General features: G+C 37.8%; 1 protein-coding gene and 1 pseudogene across 1 annotated transcript; both read left to right on the top strand.

Annotated features, from left to right (window-relative positions):
- Window positions 1–14718, top strand: LOC136679528 (adenylate kinase isoenzyme 5-like). Its single transcript, XM_066658119.1, has 8 exons — window positions 1–105; window positions 6207–6393; window positions 8496–8657; window positions 8877–9049; window positions 9970–10083; window positions 10927–11118; window positions 11285–11375; window positions 13496–14718. Exons 1-8 carry the CDS (start codon window positions 46–48, stop codon window positions 13504–13506), a joined length of 990 nt encoding a protein of 329 aa, XP_066514216.1. The 5' UTR covers window positions 1–45; the 3' UTR covers window positions 13507–14718.
- Window positions 14719–16752: 2034 nt separating this feature from the next.
- On the top strand, window positions 16753–17343 carry LOC136678275 (myosin light chain 4 pseudogene; annotated as a pseudogene).
- The last annotated feature ends 2274 nt before the right edge of the window (window positions 17344–19617 follow it).

Genomic DNA, 19617 nt, shown 5'->3' with positions numbered 1-19617 from the left:
CTCACACGGGTTAAACACAGCCTACCTGAGGAAGAGAAGAGAAAAATGAACACCAACGACGCCAAGGAGTATCTCTCCAAACGGCAGATCCCTCACCTGTTTGAGGTACGGTTAAGCCGCTGAGGAAAAACTTAACCAAGTAATATTTTAACAGGTTTAAATATTCAACACAGTGTAGTCATTAACGCGTTAAGTAAAATACGACAAGAAACCGAACACGGTTTTTCCGGAGAGTCGGGTTGAGCAACAAGTAACCCGCGTGTAACAAAGTCTCGAGCGTCTGAACACGTAGATATCGACTAATGGCTCTGAATTTCTCTAAAGATATCATTGCAGGATTCCAGAACGTTGTTTGTGAGCAGTACGAATGACGAATATCAACCAAAGTTTATCACCGTTTATCTTAAAACAGTGGCTATATGTTTACATTTTCATTTTAACATAAGCGAAAGATTGCTGTAACCGTCTCTTTTTTAAGGATGTATGTGTGCTCTTAAGGGTCGTAAATACTGACTTTGTTTTTATGTTTTAATGACTTACAACTCAAATTGCACGATAATATACAACGTGCTATTTATTATTACTTTATTTAGGTAAAACCAGCTGTTTAGTGATTTAATGTGTGGACTGCATGGCCTATATACATTTTGGGATCACCCCAGGAATTTCAGGAAGAACCTATAGTAACACCTTCTAGGATAAAATCGGGTAATGTAGCTTTTAGAGTAGTTTATGTAAGTTAATGTATGTTGTTATAAAAGGCAGGTGTCATGTGCCTTATGAACAATGACATACAGTAAATTGTTTCTTAAAAATGTTAATAATAAATTTGAGGGAACAAGCTATTTAAAAAACACAAGTAAAATATTATAGATTATAGTAGTAAAGCGTTTCTTAATACTCACTATGAATCATAATATATAATTCTTATGAGTTTTGATACATAGAAACAAAAATACCCAGCAATGACTTACTAAACAATGCTACTTAAAATTATGAATGTAGTAATTAAATCTAATGTTTAATATACTGTACTGTGCTTTTTATTCATTTATGCAATTATCCAGCCCCAAAAGTATAAAATCACTATAGAATTACTGTTGCTTATAGTGTTACTGTGATCTATTTCCTAAGTGTTTTATCTTACCAAAGTCACAGATAAGAAATATTGAATCAGTGGTACTTTGCTATCTGGGGTATCATTTGACTCTAAAGTGACTCCCACTTTTTGTGGGAGGGAGTAAGAAATAGGCTTATGTCTCTTAGCTTGGACATTTACATAGGACATTAGATCCTTGTATCAGTCTCTATGGTGATTCTCAAGTGGGGTTCTATAATTGCAGGGCAGCAAGCCTCAAGTTTGTCTGCAAGTGGCAAGTTTCTCCTCAGAGAGTGTCAAGGAGTGCTCAGGCTATGAGAGGTGTTACAGGACTGCATACAAAACACATCCAATGAGCACAGAGGTTCAACACCTAGGATAAACAAGTTATTAACATGTGGTGTGTGCATGCATTCAGGTGTGTGATTGGAAAGCTCACCATACGCTGTATGCAGGATTTTCAGATGGAATGGCATTTTAAAGACATCAACAGACAGAGTGTCTGCTCTATCATGTGTCATAGGCACATGCCCAGACAAGCTACTAGTTCTTGTGGAACATAAATACTCTTGTGAGAATTTCCCTTACGGCTGTAAAGGGGCATAGTAAAGTTTCTACACGTGTAGCCCACACTGACTGTCGCCAAGGTAACAAGCTACCTATTTACTTCAACTGACTCATCATACATACAGACCAGGCATTGGGGACCTTGAAAGAAAACCAGAGAGACAGAGAGAGAGAGATTGAATGAGAATAAATTTGTGTAGGCCTATTAAACAAAAAGGCACAAAGCCCATTGCAATCCCCTTAATCCCTGATCTTAATACTTAGCTGTTAATCTTAAGACTTATTTTAACTAAACTGTTAAGTGTCTACTAAAAAGCCATTGAAAAGCCTGATATTTTTATGACTATGGGAAATAGTAGTTTGGAGTCACTTACTTGAAGCTGGAGATAAAGAGGTTAATCAAGTTTGTCAGTTAATCCAAAGACAGAGTTAGTACTTGTCAGTACTGGTTTATTCTGTGATAACATATTTGTATCAGATATCTATAATGCGTCCTTTTTAAATGTAAGTCAAACTGGCTTGTAACTCACTCACTCATGCACTCACTCACTCACTCACTGATTGTACAGATCTGCACCACAAAGGCCACTATTAAGCTTTTCAAATCATATGAACTCTGGTTCTTTTACTGGTTCCATTTGGGGTTCTTAAAACCTATCCAGGGAATCGGTCCTTATGTGCACCAGTTTGATGGGAACCAAAGATATGTCATTAGCAGAGCACATAGCGGGGTTGCTTGTTTCCACCATTGCCATGGCTAAAGAGGCAAATGGAAAACACTAAATGACTCTATGTGTGATTTTCAACTCAAAATCAAATTTTGCTTTTCACTGCTGCTCTCTCTGTTCACAGAGCTGCTCTCTATTTCAACCAAGACCAGAGGTATAGATAAACAGATTCAGGAAAGTGTCATGGTTTATCCACTGCTTACAGGATATTTAAATGATAGTGATATTATGAGACACGTGTAAATGAGGGCAGCATGGTGGCGCAGCAGGTCGCGTCGCAGTCACACAGCTCCAGGGACCTGGAGGTTGTGGGTTCGATTCCCGCTCCGGGTGACTGTCTATGAGGAGTTGGTGTGTTCTCCCTCTGTCTGCGTGGGTTTCCTCCGGGTGCTCCGGTTTCCTCCCACAGTCCAAAAAAACACACGTTGGTAGGTGGATTGGTGACTCAAAAGTGTGAGTGAGTGAGTGTGTGTGTGTGTTGCCCTGTGAAGGACTGGCACCCCCTCCAGGGTGTATTCCTGCCTTGCGCCCAATGATTCCAGGTAGGCTCTAGACCCACCGCTAAATGACAAGCTTCATTTAGTTCAGGCGATGGATCTCGACTCGACTGCTTGACTATGTCAGCTCGCTCCTCCACGCTGGGTCATTCCTGCTGATCCCCATATTCGGAGCTGTGTTCGGCCATTATGAAGCCCACCGAGCCTCCTGTTTTAAAACTTGCTCCCACCTCCACCCCGTCTCCACCCTTTTCTCATATTCATTTATCCAACGGGGGGGGTCCAGTTTCATACGCATTCATAAGCCACCCTGAACTCCTCCCCAAAGACTTCTGAGTTCACCTCCCCGTTTCAACCTCTACGGGCGTGGTCCGTAATAGCAAACTCGCATTTAGGGATTGCCCCACAAGAGGCTGCTATTGTGCTTTGTATCAGTGACATACTGTTTCCTTGTGAGTGAAACTTGCATTTTATGGTGTGCTTTAAATACTGGTTATGCTCAGTGGATATGCTCAGAAAATCCTAACAAAATGTAATATGTAAATGATTTTACAGTAAAAATCTCTCAAAACTATGATAGTTTTAGGGCCACAGCATTGAAAAAAAGATTCAGAGAATAATTAGAATGACTTTATTGCTTTTTGGCCACTGTTCTGGCACACAATTGTTCTGCGCATTTAACTCAATCCGTGCAGTGAAACACACATTTACACACACAATAGTGAACACTAGGGGGCAGTCAGCACACATACCCAGTGCAGTGGGCAGGCTTAGCCTCTGCACCCGGGGAGCAGTTGGGGGTCAGGTGCTTTGCTCAAAGGGCACTGCTGGCCTTGGGGACTGAACTGACAACCTTCCGGTTACAATCCCAGTTCCCTAACCACCACAGGATGATGGCTCCTAAAGTCTGTATAATTCCGAGAATAAAGTCAGAATATTTAGAGAAACACTGTTTTGGGTTATTGTTTATTATGATATGTAGACAGATAGACTCACAGTCTGTGTGTCATATAGTGAGTTGTGAAAGAAGCAGTCAGTGAAGTGAACAGAATTATTTATTAAACGCATCCACACGACATGACGACTAAACCCCGTCAGTGCAGCCCCTGACTGCAATGCATATGGCTTTAGTTTACTGTATGAGTCAATGAGCCATAACACGATGGAGTCTCATGGGCATGCCAGAGTTCCACTCACTCTGGATCAATCATTTTGTGATCATTAATTGTATCCTATGAAACTACATGCCCTCTGAATGTTAAATTACTTAATGTTAAAATACTTATCATAATCTAGTCCTGATGTGGCACAGGATTGAGTATTTATTCCTGAAATTTATACCATAGTATGACTTCAGCAACACCCTGCATTCCACAATTACACTGTGGCTGTGCCAGCCCCATTAAACATGCAGCGAATTATTGCGATACTATTCTCGGAATTCTGAAATCTTTTTTTTTTCCAGAACAATGGCCTTAAAACTCATAAAAACACTAGAACAAAAGAAGGTAAATTCTAAAAATAAAATAACAAATAAAATAAACAAATTTTAAGTTTTAATAGAAATATTATGTAATAACAAGGGCAGCACGGTGGCACAGCAAATAGTGTTGCAGTCACACAGCTTCAGGGACCTGGAGATTGTGGGTTCAATCTCCGGGTGACTGTCTGTGAGGAGTTTGATGTGTTCAAACACACACGTTGGTAGGTGGACTGGTGACTAAAAAGGGTCCATAGGTGTGAGTGAATGTGTGTGTGTGTGTGTGTGTGTCACCCTGTGAAGGACTGGTGCCCCCTTCAGGGTGTGTTCCTGCCAGTGATTCCGGGTAGGATCCGGACGCTACACTGGATAAGCGGTTACAGACAATGAATGTATTAATTATGTAATAACAGCCAATACTCTAATTTTTCATTAAAGTTTTTGTGAAAAATCATAATGTTACTGTTATATAACCAAAGCATCATGGGCAGTACAGGTTGCCAAGGACTGAAAGGGCCAGGGACTCACAAGGGAATCTCCCAGCATGCCTAGCGTCACCTCCACACCTTAATGTGTTTGGGACTTTTTATGTTGGGGTTGTGTTTTGGGGAATTATTTGTGTATTTGTGTGTGTGATTGTATATCTATGTTCTTAGATCCTGTGTTACTAGTGCTGGCATGTGTCACTCCCTGAATCTTGTTACACACCAGGCCCAAATACTGCATGTAACCATAAACTCAACAGTATTAATATGTTTTTACTCTAAATGTACATTGCACCCCGATTTATTACAGAAAAATCTTACTGTAATTTCTATGATTTTTTTGTATTGATTCAAGCTGATATTATGTATGGAATGTACTGCTAGGAAAAGGTACAACACATGTCTTTAAATCTCCAAATCTAAATTTTGTTTATGCAGACCGTTATTTGAGAAAGCAACATGTTCAGTAAAGTAGCAAGACATCATTTTTAAATGAAATTCGGTCACCTCATGTACACTGCTACACTGTTCTCTTTACTCCTAGCTCATCAAATTGGAAAGAGATTGATTAAAATAATGAATGACATATAAATCTCACTTTTTTGTTTTACAATATACAATATAACTATAGGTTATTACTTTATTTGTCCAATTCAAGCCTTTTATTCATAATTTTGTTCCTTGTTCAAAACATCAGAAACATTATATAGACCGAAACTGAGAATGAGTCTCTAAAAAGGAAGGGTTGATATTAAAAATGCAGTCACCTATCCTATCTGAACAGTAGCTATATTTAGTAACTGATTATGAGCTGTGTGCTGTGCAGATTGACATGTAAATGCACAGTGTCTATATTTGCATCATAAGAAGAAAATGACTGATTAGAGGCCAGTTTAGTCCTCCCTCCCTGTACGAGCCAAAGGGTCCACTGCACGGCTGTGTGGGCTGAATAGAGTGGCCATTTGCAATTATCATTTTCTCCACTGTGCTATTCATTTCTCTCTCTTTTCATCTCACCTGTCCATCTAGACTGGTCCAAGAATCCGTATAAACAAATTGGGGAAGGGTTGGTGGATTTGTATGTGTGTGTATATATATATATATATATATATATATATATATATGTGAGTGTGATTTATTTGCTGCCACATTTTGCTTTGAGCTGTGAAGTAAATAAGGTTAGAAATAATTGTGTTAGTGTCTCACTCTAAGCATGATGTATTGGATAATGTGACTAAGAGCAAATGTGTCATTTGATGTCAGCCAAGCAATAGTGAACTGGATGATTCTGCTGAGCCTTAAAGGTATGATGAAAACAGAGTTACATTTTTGCTATGTGAACATTTGCAGAGCATGCTGACTGGTCTGATGTACCACCGGCCCGAAGATCCTCTGGGCTTTCTGGAGAACTGCCTGCAGAAAACACGGGAGCTGGGGGGTCCTGAATGTGTAGCCTGGGATACCTTTATCACGCCTGACAGAAAACCACTACCACCTATTACCACTGCCCAGGGAAAGAAACCACCCTGTAAAGTGGGTAGGTCTCAGTAACAACTGTAATTATTCCTTTTGCCAGGAAATGTATCATTATAATATGTCAGAGCTTGAGATCATATCATATAATTTGATCAAATAATTTCAAACGTGTTAATAAATGGATTAGGGATCTACAGGTAATTGTCTTGTATGGGTGCATAGGTGAAGGGACACAAGTTCAAATACAAGTGTAGATTAGTGCTGGGTGGTATGACCAAAATTCTATATCACGGTATTTTTCAATATTACGGTATTTGACAATTTTTTTCCCATGCATGACGCGTTAACCACATTGATTGCGAGAATAATATCTGCAGTAGAGTCGCTAAGAGTACCCTACTCCACTGTCATGAGAATTGTACATTGTACAATAAAAAAAAAAAAACATTTCCACATTAGTATTACATGTAATACAGGTTTGCATGCCCCTACAGTCATAATCAGTTTTCAGAGGGTGGCACTAAATTAGTGAAGGAGTCATATGGCATGACAGTTGCAGCGAAAATGTAGAACCTTTTATTTAACACATTTTTCAGAAAACTTAAAAACTACGGGCTAAATTTCACAACTTTCACAACCAGCTACACTCTGTTAAAGTTATCAATCTCTCACAATTAATTTTTTATTTTTTATTTTTTTAGAAAATTTTATTAATTTACAACATATTTAAACAAATATGAGGTATTTAGTTATAAAGTAGCCAGGGCTGTATATCAATGGTTGCATTGCACTGAAGAAGTCCCAAATATCTTCATTAAATAACAATATTTAACAAATAAATGATAAACAAGGACAGTGACTTTGCTGGGAGAATTTAGAAAAGCGAAAGATCACTTGGCAAAAACTGTGGGCAACGGAGGCAAGTTGTATTAAATGTTTGCTTGGAGCAACTTATGATGTCCTATGATAACTCCACAAAATCCTGGACAGTGGGTAGGTGAAGACCCTAGTTGTAGATTATGTACAGGGGTTGGCACGCTGAAGCATATTCTATCAGCTTGTAAGGTTAGTTTGTCGCAGGGGAGGTATACATGGAGACATAATCAGGTGCTAATGGTTTTAGCATGTTTGTTGGACAGCAAATGCTTAGAGGTAAATGCATTGATGAGTTGTAGTAGTAGTAAAGTGATTAGCTTGGAGGGGTGTGGGTCTGGGACACCAGACTTCACTGTTGAGCTTTCTGGTACTAGGCTTAATTCAGCAAAACACTGAGGAGCTAAGGTGCCTACCTGATGACCCCTGTGAAGAGCTAGTGATGCAGTAGGTGGTTTGGGTACTCATGTGATGGTCTCAATGATTAACCGTAGATGTTAAGGGTAGCTGGTTGCTGATTGAATCATAAACGGCCACAGCAACTATAGGGTGTAGCTGTAGGATTCTTCTGGTTTATCATCTTCTACTGCATTGTCTGGTACAACGTCTGGTTCAGAACCTCCCCTGTCCATTTTCATACCTCTCAACAACTCCACTAATACTTGCGCTCCATTTCATGAGTGTTTAGTGGCACAGCAATGAAAAACGTCCCCCTATAAAACAATTAACCACCGTGCTGTGTTCCAGACATGGTTAGGCTTTTTAAACCAGCATGGCTGGAATATGAAAAATTCATATCATGACAAAAATAAAAGCCAGTTTTCGGTGCAAACTGGTAAACCGCCCAGCAATAGTGCAGATATGTGATTAATACAAACAAACATGAACAAATTGGCAGTAACAGAAATGTAGGAAAACTATTAATTGAAAAGGAAGTAAATATTGCTACAATCACTATTAATAAGAATAATTATAAATAATGACATAAATATATAGAGGACAAATCTGACAGCAAGAAAGCACAGGCTTAGAAACTCACTTAAAACAAGGCAAACACTGTTATTACATAGCTTCATACAAATTAAGTGAAATGTAATGTAAGTCTTGACATACTGCTTATCTTAAGCTGTGTAGAGCAATTTACATTAGAATATAGCATAGAATGCTATTTGTTGTCTAATATCAGACCAATACATGTAATAATATTTTTCCAATTATGTATGTATAAATATGTACCTCAAAAAGAATACTATGAACATGTATGTACTCAACATCGTTTTCCTCATTTAGACAGTGGTGCTGGTCCTTACAGACGCTATGACAGATTGCCACCCATTCAGGCTCAGTTCTCCATTGATAGTGATTCTGACATGACAGAGTCATCTGGACTCATTCAAGAATATGATGTATTTGACCCATCTAAACCACGGCCACACATCATATTTGTCATAGGTGAGTGATCACTGTTATAGTTCTGGAAAATTCTTGAACACCGAGATTAGCTACATAGTTTTATTGATCTGTTGTACTTGGTCTTGGGGATTGTTGTATTGATGTTTTACTCGCTGTTTTTATTTATGCCTTTGTGGATTGATCTGTTTCCAGTGAAATTCATTGCAATTTTTCCATTTGGTTGTACCTTTCAATTGTCTTGTTATCTTTTCTTCTCAGGTGGACCAGGCAGTGGAAAGGGCACTCAGACAGCTAAGATCGCAGCTCATTATGATTTTGAGTGTGTATCTGTGGGGGAAATCTTGAGGAACCAGCTGCTGCACCATGCACCCAGTGATAGAAAATGGGAGCTTATTGCCCAGATCATTGCCAATGGTGAATTGGCACCTCAGGTATGGCTCTGTGAGTGCCAGTACTTCTTGAAGCTGGAGCTATAACTGTAACTATAAGGGATTGGGCGTGGGTTGTCCAGTAAGCAGGTAACTGATCAAGGTTGAGGAACAGATCATCATGCCCAATGCCTGTCAAATGTCGGCTAAAAAAGATATAAAACTCCCCAGCAGTGGGCTGCATTCTCTGAGGTGATGGAGCTCCAGCCAGTACCGCTATGATGGGTTGAAATTGTGTTTGTGAGCCACAGTGGATCAAAATGGACCATCCACCATCTGTACCTGATCCCACTCATGCTCTTATGTTTAAAATATCTGGTATAAAGCCTTGCTAAAAGAGTCAGAGCTCTTGCTGAGGTTTTGTGGGGTTCAGTGATTATGTGTTTTGATGGTATTCAACCATTAGTGAGGTCAGGTACTGATAGTGGATGATTTGTTTTGGCTCAAAAATACCACTTTAACTCTTACCCATCATTCTAGACAATACAGACCATTGCTGGGGACTTTTATACTATTTCAACCCACACTTGGCTTTAAGCATCGTGATCTGCAGCTCATTTGCAATGGCTGAATGTCTGTATTAATAAGATAAGCTAATTTTAAAGAATACCCTTTGGACATGTGGTATCCGTAGGTCTTTAAGACAAATTACGATAATTTTCAGTACACTGCAATATAGATTTCTATGAATATATATGATAGGACAAAAGAGCATGCTGTTCCACTGGTCACTGGTGTGAGGGGTTTTTTCTGCATTTGTAATATCTTAATAAATGGTTAGAGATGTATTAAGTTATTAAGAAAAGGTAAGGAAAGTAGAGTTGACAAACCTGTGCATAAATGTGTGTAGTTTGCACTGTATAGTCGAATGGATGATGATAAATGCCTTGATCTTGATCTTGAAATTGATCAAATTTTCATAGGAGACAACAATCGAGGAGCTGAAACACCAGTTCATCAAGAAGCAAGATGCCAAAGGCTTCATAGTGGATGGATTCCCACGGGAAATTTCACAGGCATTCACATTCGAAGAACAAGTGAGCAATTTAATAAGGCTTCAATAAAGCGATCTAATAAGGTATTGCCATAAGACGGTTGCTGCTTACTGCTGTCCCTTTAGAGACTGCTACTTGTATATGAAACCATTATTTACAGAATAATTCAATCTCTCATTGCTTTTCTCTAATGTAATATTCACTTCACTCTATAATTATTGTCAGCCTTGTTAAAATGGGGGAAAATTTTATATAAATGACTCTGTATTAAAGTAGCTCTTTCTCACACTGAAAAGAAGACTGAAGTAAAGTAAAATTAAAAAATAATTGTTATGGTATCTATACCTCACTGAAATAGAGGAACTCATAGGTGCATTTTGAAAAATGAAATATGAATGTAAGCATGATAATACACCACAAAAACATTTTATAACCTTCTGTTACCTGTCTTTATCCAGGGTGTCTGAGGTTATGGAGCTGATTGTATGCTTATTTAAAAAATGAGTACATTTTGACTTTTTCTGATTAAATAGAGTGGTGTGTTTAATGGTTTTATATTGAAACCGTTTTATTTGTATATATAAGTGAGTGACAAAATGAGTCAAAATTAACAGTTAATTCAGTTTTTCCCTAACGAGTGTTTCAAGACAAACTTTTCATCACATTTCAAACAACCAACTTTCAGTTCTTAATGTTAATATAATTCAGAATAATTATGGAGAATTTCATTTGATCCATTTATCATTCAATATTTTCACACAATGTTAAGGTTAGCTGCTGTGTACCAAAGACTGAGAGAAATGAAAGTGTTTTGTTGACTGTGATGATAGACTTCTCTTAGGTCTGTTAGTAATTTCATTGTTTAAATCTTTTTTCTGATGTTAGATTGGCTCCCCAGACCTAGTGATTCTGCTGGCATGCTCCAATCAGCAGCTCCGCCAGCGTCTGGAGAAACGTGCCTTGCTGCAGGGTCGACCTGATGATAACACTCATGCCATTGAGAAGAGACTAGAAACCTTCAAGCACAACATCACACTCATAGCCAAGTATTACCAGGAGAGGGGACTGATCATTAGGGTGAGTTTTCCAAGCCAACATGGCTAATGTCAGCTTTTGAATACTGCAAGATAAGTTTGCATAAATACATCTTTTAGCTGTTGGTTTAGATATGACAGCATGTTCATTGCGGAAATCCAGAGTTGCTTATCGTGATTAGTGCAAATGTTTTTTATTTTCTTGCCAGGTTGATGCAGATCGAGAGGAAGATGACATTTTCACAGATATTAGTGCCATAGTGAAAGAGAGACTGTTTCCAGATGAAATGAAGGAAGAAGGTATGGCTAATGCTGCACTTTAGTCAGTGGTGTTTGGTGAAATATATTCTAGTTATGGCTGGTTGAGCCACGTTGTTAATTTCAACAATCATTCTAATACAGTTAAGACAAATTAAAATTAGACAAACATTCTGATATCAAAATTATGAGAAATTGCAGCTATAGCCTGCTGAGATAGAAGGTATATTATGAATCATTACATTACAGACAGATTCAGAAACATATATACATATATATGTTAGATTTTGGAGATGAGATCTCATTGAATTTATAGACAGCAGGAATCCTGTACCCTGAGTAACCATCACCAATAACTGTCAGGTGTCCTTACTCCTTCACAAACTGACTCTGATTGCGATGATAGACAAAGCTCCCTTTAGGCATCAGATTCGCCAACACTGACTGGTTAAATATATATTGTCTCAAAAACAGTTGGAAATATTGCCCTCAATATTGATGACTCAAAAGTGTCCGTAGGTGTGAGTGAATGTGTGAGTGTGTGTCACACTGCGAAGGACTGGTGCCCCCTCCAGGGTGTGTTTCTGCCTCCGGGTAGGCTCCGGTCCCACCGCGACCCTGAACTGGATAAACATTTTCAGACAGTGAATGAATGAATGAATATACTCCTACTTTAAAGGTGACGTCCTGTTGCCTTCTGTTTATTGGCCAACAGCTAAAGCCGCTTTTTTACTCATTCGACTCATTCTATTGAATATTATATTGGCAAATGCTTATTTTTTGGTGTTTTCATGGTGTCCACACCATGTGGACAGGGAATTTAAAGGACTATTCCAATGTATGTTTTGAATGTTATATATAGCTTTGTTGTTCAGATGTAAAACGAGTCCTAGTCATTCATAGTGGCTGAATGTGCAATAGCAGTGAAACTTACCAAATCTTTACATCACCAAATGGTAGTGATGGGATCCAAGTTTCCCAGTGTATGTGATACAAAGGCAGACACTCTTTCTTTGTTACAGAAAATGACCAATGAACCTAAAAATGTTTTTCTGAATTTTATTGTTGATTAACAGTGATAAATATGAATAAATACCTTTGTAGATAGTTTTTCCCTTAAAGCACCCTGCATGAATGTTTTTAAGAAATGTGTATTAGAATGCATTCTGTTATTCATTCTCTTGATGCACATCATCAAGTTGCACATGGTCAGATCACAAGGTCTGATAGTACAATGAGCACATGCAAATTTTACCATCAGTATGTTTTTTTATCAATTTCATCTTTAGAATGTCTCTACAATCCAACTCACATGACCAAATTACATGTAAAATCAAGTGTTAAATTTCAACAGTTGAAAAACTGCTTGATTTGATTAAATTATTGCACTATTATCTGTATCATGTACAAAAATTAAGTGAAAGTAGATATAAATATAACTTACATAATTGATATATTGTGAATGTGACTCAATTTAAACTTTTGCTTTATGTATCTGGTAACTCCCTAAAAATCTAAACTTGTACAGACGTACAGTTATACCTCTAAGCAGGCAGTGTTTTATAAAAATACTATCATGCATTCAAATCTATAGTGTCTGAAAAGTGTTATTTTTAATCATTGTAATGTTAACACTATAATACTATTTAAGCTCTGACCAGCAGAGAGAACTGCTCACTACTCAACCCCAAACTGTGCATACAAGGACAACCATAGCCTCGGGAGTTGTTGAATGCTTTTCTCTTATTGACGCGTTGTCAAAGCGGGATGTGTCCTGTTTAAATATGGTACCCATGGGCAGACGCTTGTTTAGTAGAAGTAAGGCTATTATTTCATAAGTAGTGTATGTCTTAGGCATCAGGCAACATATTCACTACACTACATTTGACATATCTGTAGTTGTTTTTGTTAGGAAGCTTAGAGTCATTAAATTTTTCAGATGTCTGAATCCTATCAACACCTCGCCAGTTTGTAATGTGCTCTAGGAGGGATTTCACATTAAACCACTCCGAATTATTTTACATCTTTACTACTGAACTATGCAGAAATGTTGAATTACTTTCTTCCCGTCAAAATATACTTTGATAATAAAGAACTTTAGTGCTTTAGTCCTTTAATTATATTTGTTAAACCACTAATTTTTGTATCATATTTTCCCACAGAGCCATGTTGAAGATTTCCTGAAGGATTTCGATTATTCTGCGGTTATATAATTTATAATTTTTTGTGATGGACAGTTCTCATTTTATTTGAAACTTTATTCCACTGTGAAGGTTGAGGGCACATACAGAGGATCTCTCCTTACAGCCGATTTGACCAACATTTGTTGTCATTAACTACAGTATATGCCTTGACTGTGTTGGGTGTTTGGATGAGTTCTTTTGTCTTTTTCTGTCTCTGCCACTTTGGGACATGCCTGATTCTTTCTGGCAGCAGGTAGTGTCGCAGTCACACAGCTCCAGGGACCTGGAGGTTGGGGGTTCGATTCCCGCTCTGGGTGACTGTCTGTGAGGAGTTGGTGTGTTCTCCCCGTGTCCGCGTGGGTTTCCTCCGGGTGCTCCGGTTTCCTCCCACAGTCCAAAAAAAAAACACACGTTGCAGGTGGATTGGCGACTTGAAAGTGTCCGTAGGTGTGAGTGTGTGAGTGAATGTGTGTGTGTCTGTGTTGCCCTGTGAAGGACTGGCGTCCCCTCCAGGGTGTATTCCCGCCTTGCGCCCAATGATTCCAGGTAGGCTCTGGACCCCCCGCGACCCTAAAATTGGATAAGCGGTACAGATAATGGATGGATGGATGATTCTTTCTGGTTAGTGCTCTTCTTATTATAATGCAGAAGGTATCAGTGATGATTCCAAGTGGGGAATTAGAGATAAGGAGGTGCATTTGACGAGGTTCTCCTTTAATAGATTTCTATATATAAATACTACACTTCCTCATTTTGTCATCTTCTGTATATAAATCTGGGAAATAACTAATTAACCATCTGCTAGCTTCTAAAAATGTTTTGTTTCTTGTATGATTGACATGGTGTTTGTCTGACCGCAAGTGATAGAAGGTCGGTGAGCACCACGATGGAGATGATAATGGACAAATATCCCTAGGCTCTTCTCTCATTAATGGTCCTTGCTCCAGCTGTTTCACTTGCTCCCAGTGGACGAACAGTTAACATTCATTGTTGCTGACAGACATGGTCACTTACATGAAATGTCAATACAAGGTATTCTTTGAATGTCCAGTTTTTGGCTCTTCTCATCTTTGCTGCTTCCTTTATTCAGTACATTTAAGGGGCCAATAACAAGAGAAATATATGTTGTTGTTTTTTTTCATTAAAGGGTTTGATATGGTATTTGTTGGAAATTTTGTCCAAGTTTCAAAATAATCGTTTATGTTCCAAACCGTATTTTCCATATGGAAATAAAAACAAAAACAGTCTATTTTCAGTTCATTGTATTTGTAATGTCTCAAAAATAAATGCATTTAAATATATCCACCTATTTATACATCTGTTTTGAGCAGTTTTACCACACCACCTCAAATTTAAGTTGTAAAGAGTGTTTTATCTCAGGTTGCGCTTTGAATGATGAACAATACAAGGCAGCTAATAATAGAACTGAGGTCATTTACATATAAAAGTCTTAAAGGCACAGTCTTTTATAGTAAGTGATTAAAAGATGTTAGAGTATGGTCCTGTTATGACTGTTTTTGGGGTATAAAACTTATTTTGATAAAATAAATTTCAGGCAAATGCTGATCATTGGCCTTTTAAGCACAGCTTAAGAGCAACTGGTTGTTGATCAGAATATTTAGACTGCCATGCCCAAGACTTGAATTTAAACCCATGCTAACCTTACAAAGAAAAGCTGTATTTTGTAAACTGTACCACTAGATGGCAGACTTTAGCTTTACACAAATTACACATACGCTGAATTGGTTAGAATTTAATTTCATTGCTTATCACTACTTCCATAAGACTAATTTCTATACATGCCCTCAGGATATTTCAAATACACTTAAGAAGATTAGCCAATCTCAGAATCAAATCCAAGCTGTGAATTGGACAAAACAAAACATAAACCTAAAATCATACTGCAAATTATGCCACACAGCCAGTTCCTGCTTGGTGTAGATATCATTGTTCACCTTAAATTAGTTTTGGCATGCTTAATTTCTTCTAAGAGCCCTGAGAGTACTCCATCATTGGTGTCCCAATGAGTAGTGGAATGTGTCTGTGCCTCAGAATAGCATCCTCCTTATCGCAGTCTTATCACTATGGCCTATCTGCTGGCTAACTGCTGTGCAAATGACACCACAGATCAGCTTCTGACCACAGAAATATAATCTAGCTATGCTCCTACTTACAAAAATACTGTTTGTTTTTATACGATTGTGGTTGTTCTACTATTTATATGCTTACACAATGTATAGAATATATTGTAAAGAAAGTATACAGTAAACATTTTTTAACTCAATTTTCTGTGCTCAGATTATTTTTTGAAGATTCTTACATTTGGTATTGCATTATATCCAGCCTAGAAGGGTTCAATTAATGAGCTCTGTACAATGAATTACTGTGGTAATGGACTGTAAATTGTGGACGCAGCAAAACAGTTTCTTAGGGTAATGATATCTTCTGATGTAAATGTCCACAACTCCACTCCTCTGCTCCCTGGACAATTACAGTCTCAGTTCTCTCTTTAACTCAACATGTCTTATGGCTACTACCTTTTTCAGCAGCAGAGTTGACCCCCAACTATAATTAAACTCTCCTGCCTCGTCACTGTTTTCTTGGATATATAATGTACTATTAAAACCGTTTCTTACAGAGGAAGAACTAGTTGCATACTGTGTAAAAATAATGTTCCCTTTAAATGAGAGGCTGGGTTTGTTTGTTTGTTTGTTTGTTTGGGCCAACTTTGGCCAGCCCAAATTGATCAACCATTTTCTATTCTCTTAATTATTATTATATTGTTTTGAAAAGAATTTCTGTGAATAGTTTTTTCAAAGAACCATTTTGTACATTATGTTTGCAAGTGTAAAACCATTATATAATTATACAAAAATTCAGATGAAGGTTCTCTATGGTACTATCATTATTTTATACCTTTTCTATTCAAACAGTAACACCTTAACCTTAATGGCATCTAATAATAACTTTGTATGTAGAGTAGAAGTAGCTAATTTGCTAGGGACTTCATTCCTTTTTTGTATTAGGGCATACATCATATTGGATGGAGATATCACCTAATGTACAGTGGCATTCCAGTGTGGTAAGAGTGTCCATTCTATTTCTATTCATCTCCATTTATAGTCTGCTAGTGTCATGGTTCTGATAAAGCTTATCTCTGGCTCTGGAATGGCTGTATAAAAGCACAAGGCTGGTTTGGAAAGCTTGCTCTTCACCTCCATCTTCGTGTGACTGCCATGGCCCCAAAAAAGGTTGAACCCAAAAAACCGGAGCCCAAGAAACCTGAGCCTAAGAAGGAGGCAGCTCCAGCTCCAGCTCCGGTCCAGGAGGAGCCCAAAGAACCTCAGATTGACCTGAAGAGCATTGTGCTTGAATTCACCCCAGACCAGATTGAGGAGTTCAGGGATGCCTTCACCTTATTTGATGAAACACCAACGGGGGAGATGAAGATCAGATATGCCCAGTGTGGAGATGTGATGAGGGCGTTGGGTTATAACCCCACCAACGCTGATGTCCATGCAGTCCTGGGGAAGCCCAAAGCTGAGGAGATGAACAGCAAGCTGCTGGATTTCGAGACCTTCTTGCCCATGCTGCAGCATATCTCCAGGTCCAAAGACCAGGGCACCTTTGAGGACTTTGTTGAAGGCCTCAGGGTCTTTGACAAAGAAGGTAATGGCACAGTGATGGGTGCTGAACTTCGTCACGTTCTGGCCACTCTGGGTGAGAGAATGACTGAAGATGAGGTTGACCGCCTCATGGTGGGACAAGAGGACCCCAACGGCTGCATCAACTATGTCTCATTCATCAAACATATCCTGTCTGGATGAACTGGAGAGCAATTCAAGAACTGTTAGGGAATTGACTAACATGGGACTTTTGAAGAGAAAACTGTACACTGGTGAATATCAAATAAAAAAGTATGATTTCTCTGCTTTATTTTGTCACTGTCTTCTGTCTGTTGTCAATATCTGTGTGCAGTTACTTTAATTCACCTTTTAAAAGTGGTTTTATGTTCTTTACCTATGCAAAATGAGTGAAATCAATGAAAATGTTACATTGTAAACCATCTACTGATGCCGTTTTGTTAATTGAGTTTTTAAAAAAAGACAGGATAAAGCCATAGCAGTAATTATCAGTGCCATCTGTTTACTATCTCTGCTGGAGGAAAATGAATAGCATGAAACTTAATAGAACCTACTTGGCCAGTATGTAGGAGAACTGAGATGATTTTATCACTAGTCACTGTATATATGCAGATATACATTAAATATGAAGTATAGCCAAAATAAAAATATTAAACCAGACTCCATGTGTTGTAAACACAGACTCACAGGGAGCTCTCAGCAGGTACTGCGGCTCCCCTGTTCATCATTTGTGTGCTCTTCAGGGATAATTGTAGGTTAATTGTTGTTGTTGTTTTGTGTGTGTGTATGTGTGTGTGTGTGTGTGCTTGGTACACCTGGATCTTGCTACATCCCAAATACTGCCTCCCTCACTTGTTCTTGTTCCCTACATCCTTATTCCAAAATATATTTGTGCAGAGAACATTTATGGACAGAAACTCTTCTACAGAATACAACACAACATATGAAATATTAGATGGTAATCTTAGTACCTTAACTACACAAATACATATACGCTGATACATATTTTAAACTACTTTTTCAGATATACATTCCTATGTCTTAGTTGCAAAATAAATATAAACAAAAAACAATAAAACAAACAAAATATTTAAGTCATGTGTCCTTCAATACAGAACACAATGTACAAAGCTAATTGTCCTTCCAGCTTATCTCAAATCGATCCCCAGTGTAAGTCTGATTGGCTTTTCTTGCAGGTCAAACAATACAAATATAAATTTGATTAAATGCAGCTCATCAGCACACAGTGCAGTCACATGATTCTTTGAGTGTTTGTGGGTTTCCGTCTACCATCTTGAATTCAGCTCCACACAAATTGGGTTTGAGAACACTGTGGATATAACATCACATCACTAAGTAGGATACACACTGTACTTGACCCAAATCAATATGGAGTCACATATTGCCCCCATTGGGCTCATGTCCAGCTAATGTGATTGTAGAGATAGAGGAGAGATATTACACAGCCATGATTCTCCCAGTCAAAACCCAAGTTCTTTCATTTTTTGATGGCATCTTACTCATCTAAGCAGGTCTACAATGTGTATCCTTATGATTTCATATGTAATGATATATGAATATATATATATATATAAATCTGTCTTAAAATCTCTCTGCCTTTATCTATGTATAATTTATTTCTTTAAGGTGACCATGTAGTAAAAGAAAAAATACCAGTAAAATCTTGCATTCATCTTTTCATTACCATTTTCCAAAACATCGTTTCCAGTAGGATTAGACGTTTTTTTGTTGATGTTGTTATTGTGATATTTGTAAATTACCTCAGTTATTATTAAATACTTTGTAGTTTTGCTTCATTTAAAAAGTAATCAAAGCTACAACACATCTAACCCAAATTTAAAGATTTAGGGCTAAGCTGTTTTTAGTGGAATAGACAGATAGTGTATGTACATGAGCTGTTCTTAAGGAATGAGGATTGATTGATAGTGAATGGTGACATAATGTTTCAGACACTTTTACTTTCAATAAACAAGACATTTCACTTTTTCCCGGATAGCTCCGTTTACAATAACTTGAATTAAAGAAATCTCCAGTTTGCTCTTCAAGGAGCAGTTCAAAAGTAAAATTAAGTAGGCCTTATAATCAACAAACTGTTATAACGAAAAATGAAAAAACAAATGGTATATAAAAAAAACTTTTAATCAGTTTTATTAATCAATTAATATGTAATTCATGTAAATCTATTCATATTATCTCCAAGAATTATTATAAGCTCCTCCATAATTACAGAAATACCTCAGTCTTAAAATTTAGGGACAGAACCTCCATCAAAGTAATGGAAAGTTTAAACCATGATGAAATGGTCGACAGTTGTGGGAAAAGCTTCATTTCTTTTTATTGTCTATTGACAAAACACCATAATGGTTTCAGAAGACTACAGAGACTCTTTGTGCGTCTGTTCACCATGGTGCTGCATTATTCACTGGACAGTTTATT

Source organism: Hoplias malabaricus, chromosome Y (assembly GCF_029633855.1).
Source record: "Hoplias malabaricus isolate fHopMal1 chromosome Y, fHopMal1.hap1, whole genome shotgun sequence".
Lineage (NCBI taxonomy): Eukaryota > Metazoa > Chordata > Actinopteri > Characiformes > Erythrinidae > Hoplias > Hoplias malabaricus.
The sequence above is the reverse complement of the archived record's forward strand: the minus strand, read 5'-3'. Positions and strand labels throughout refer to the sequence as shown.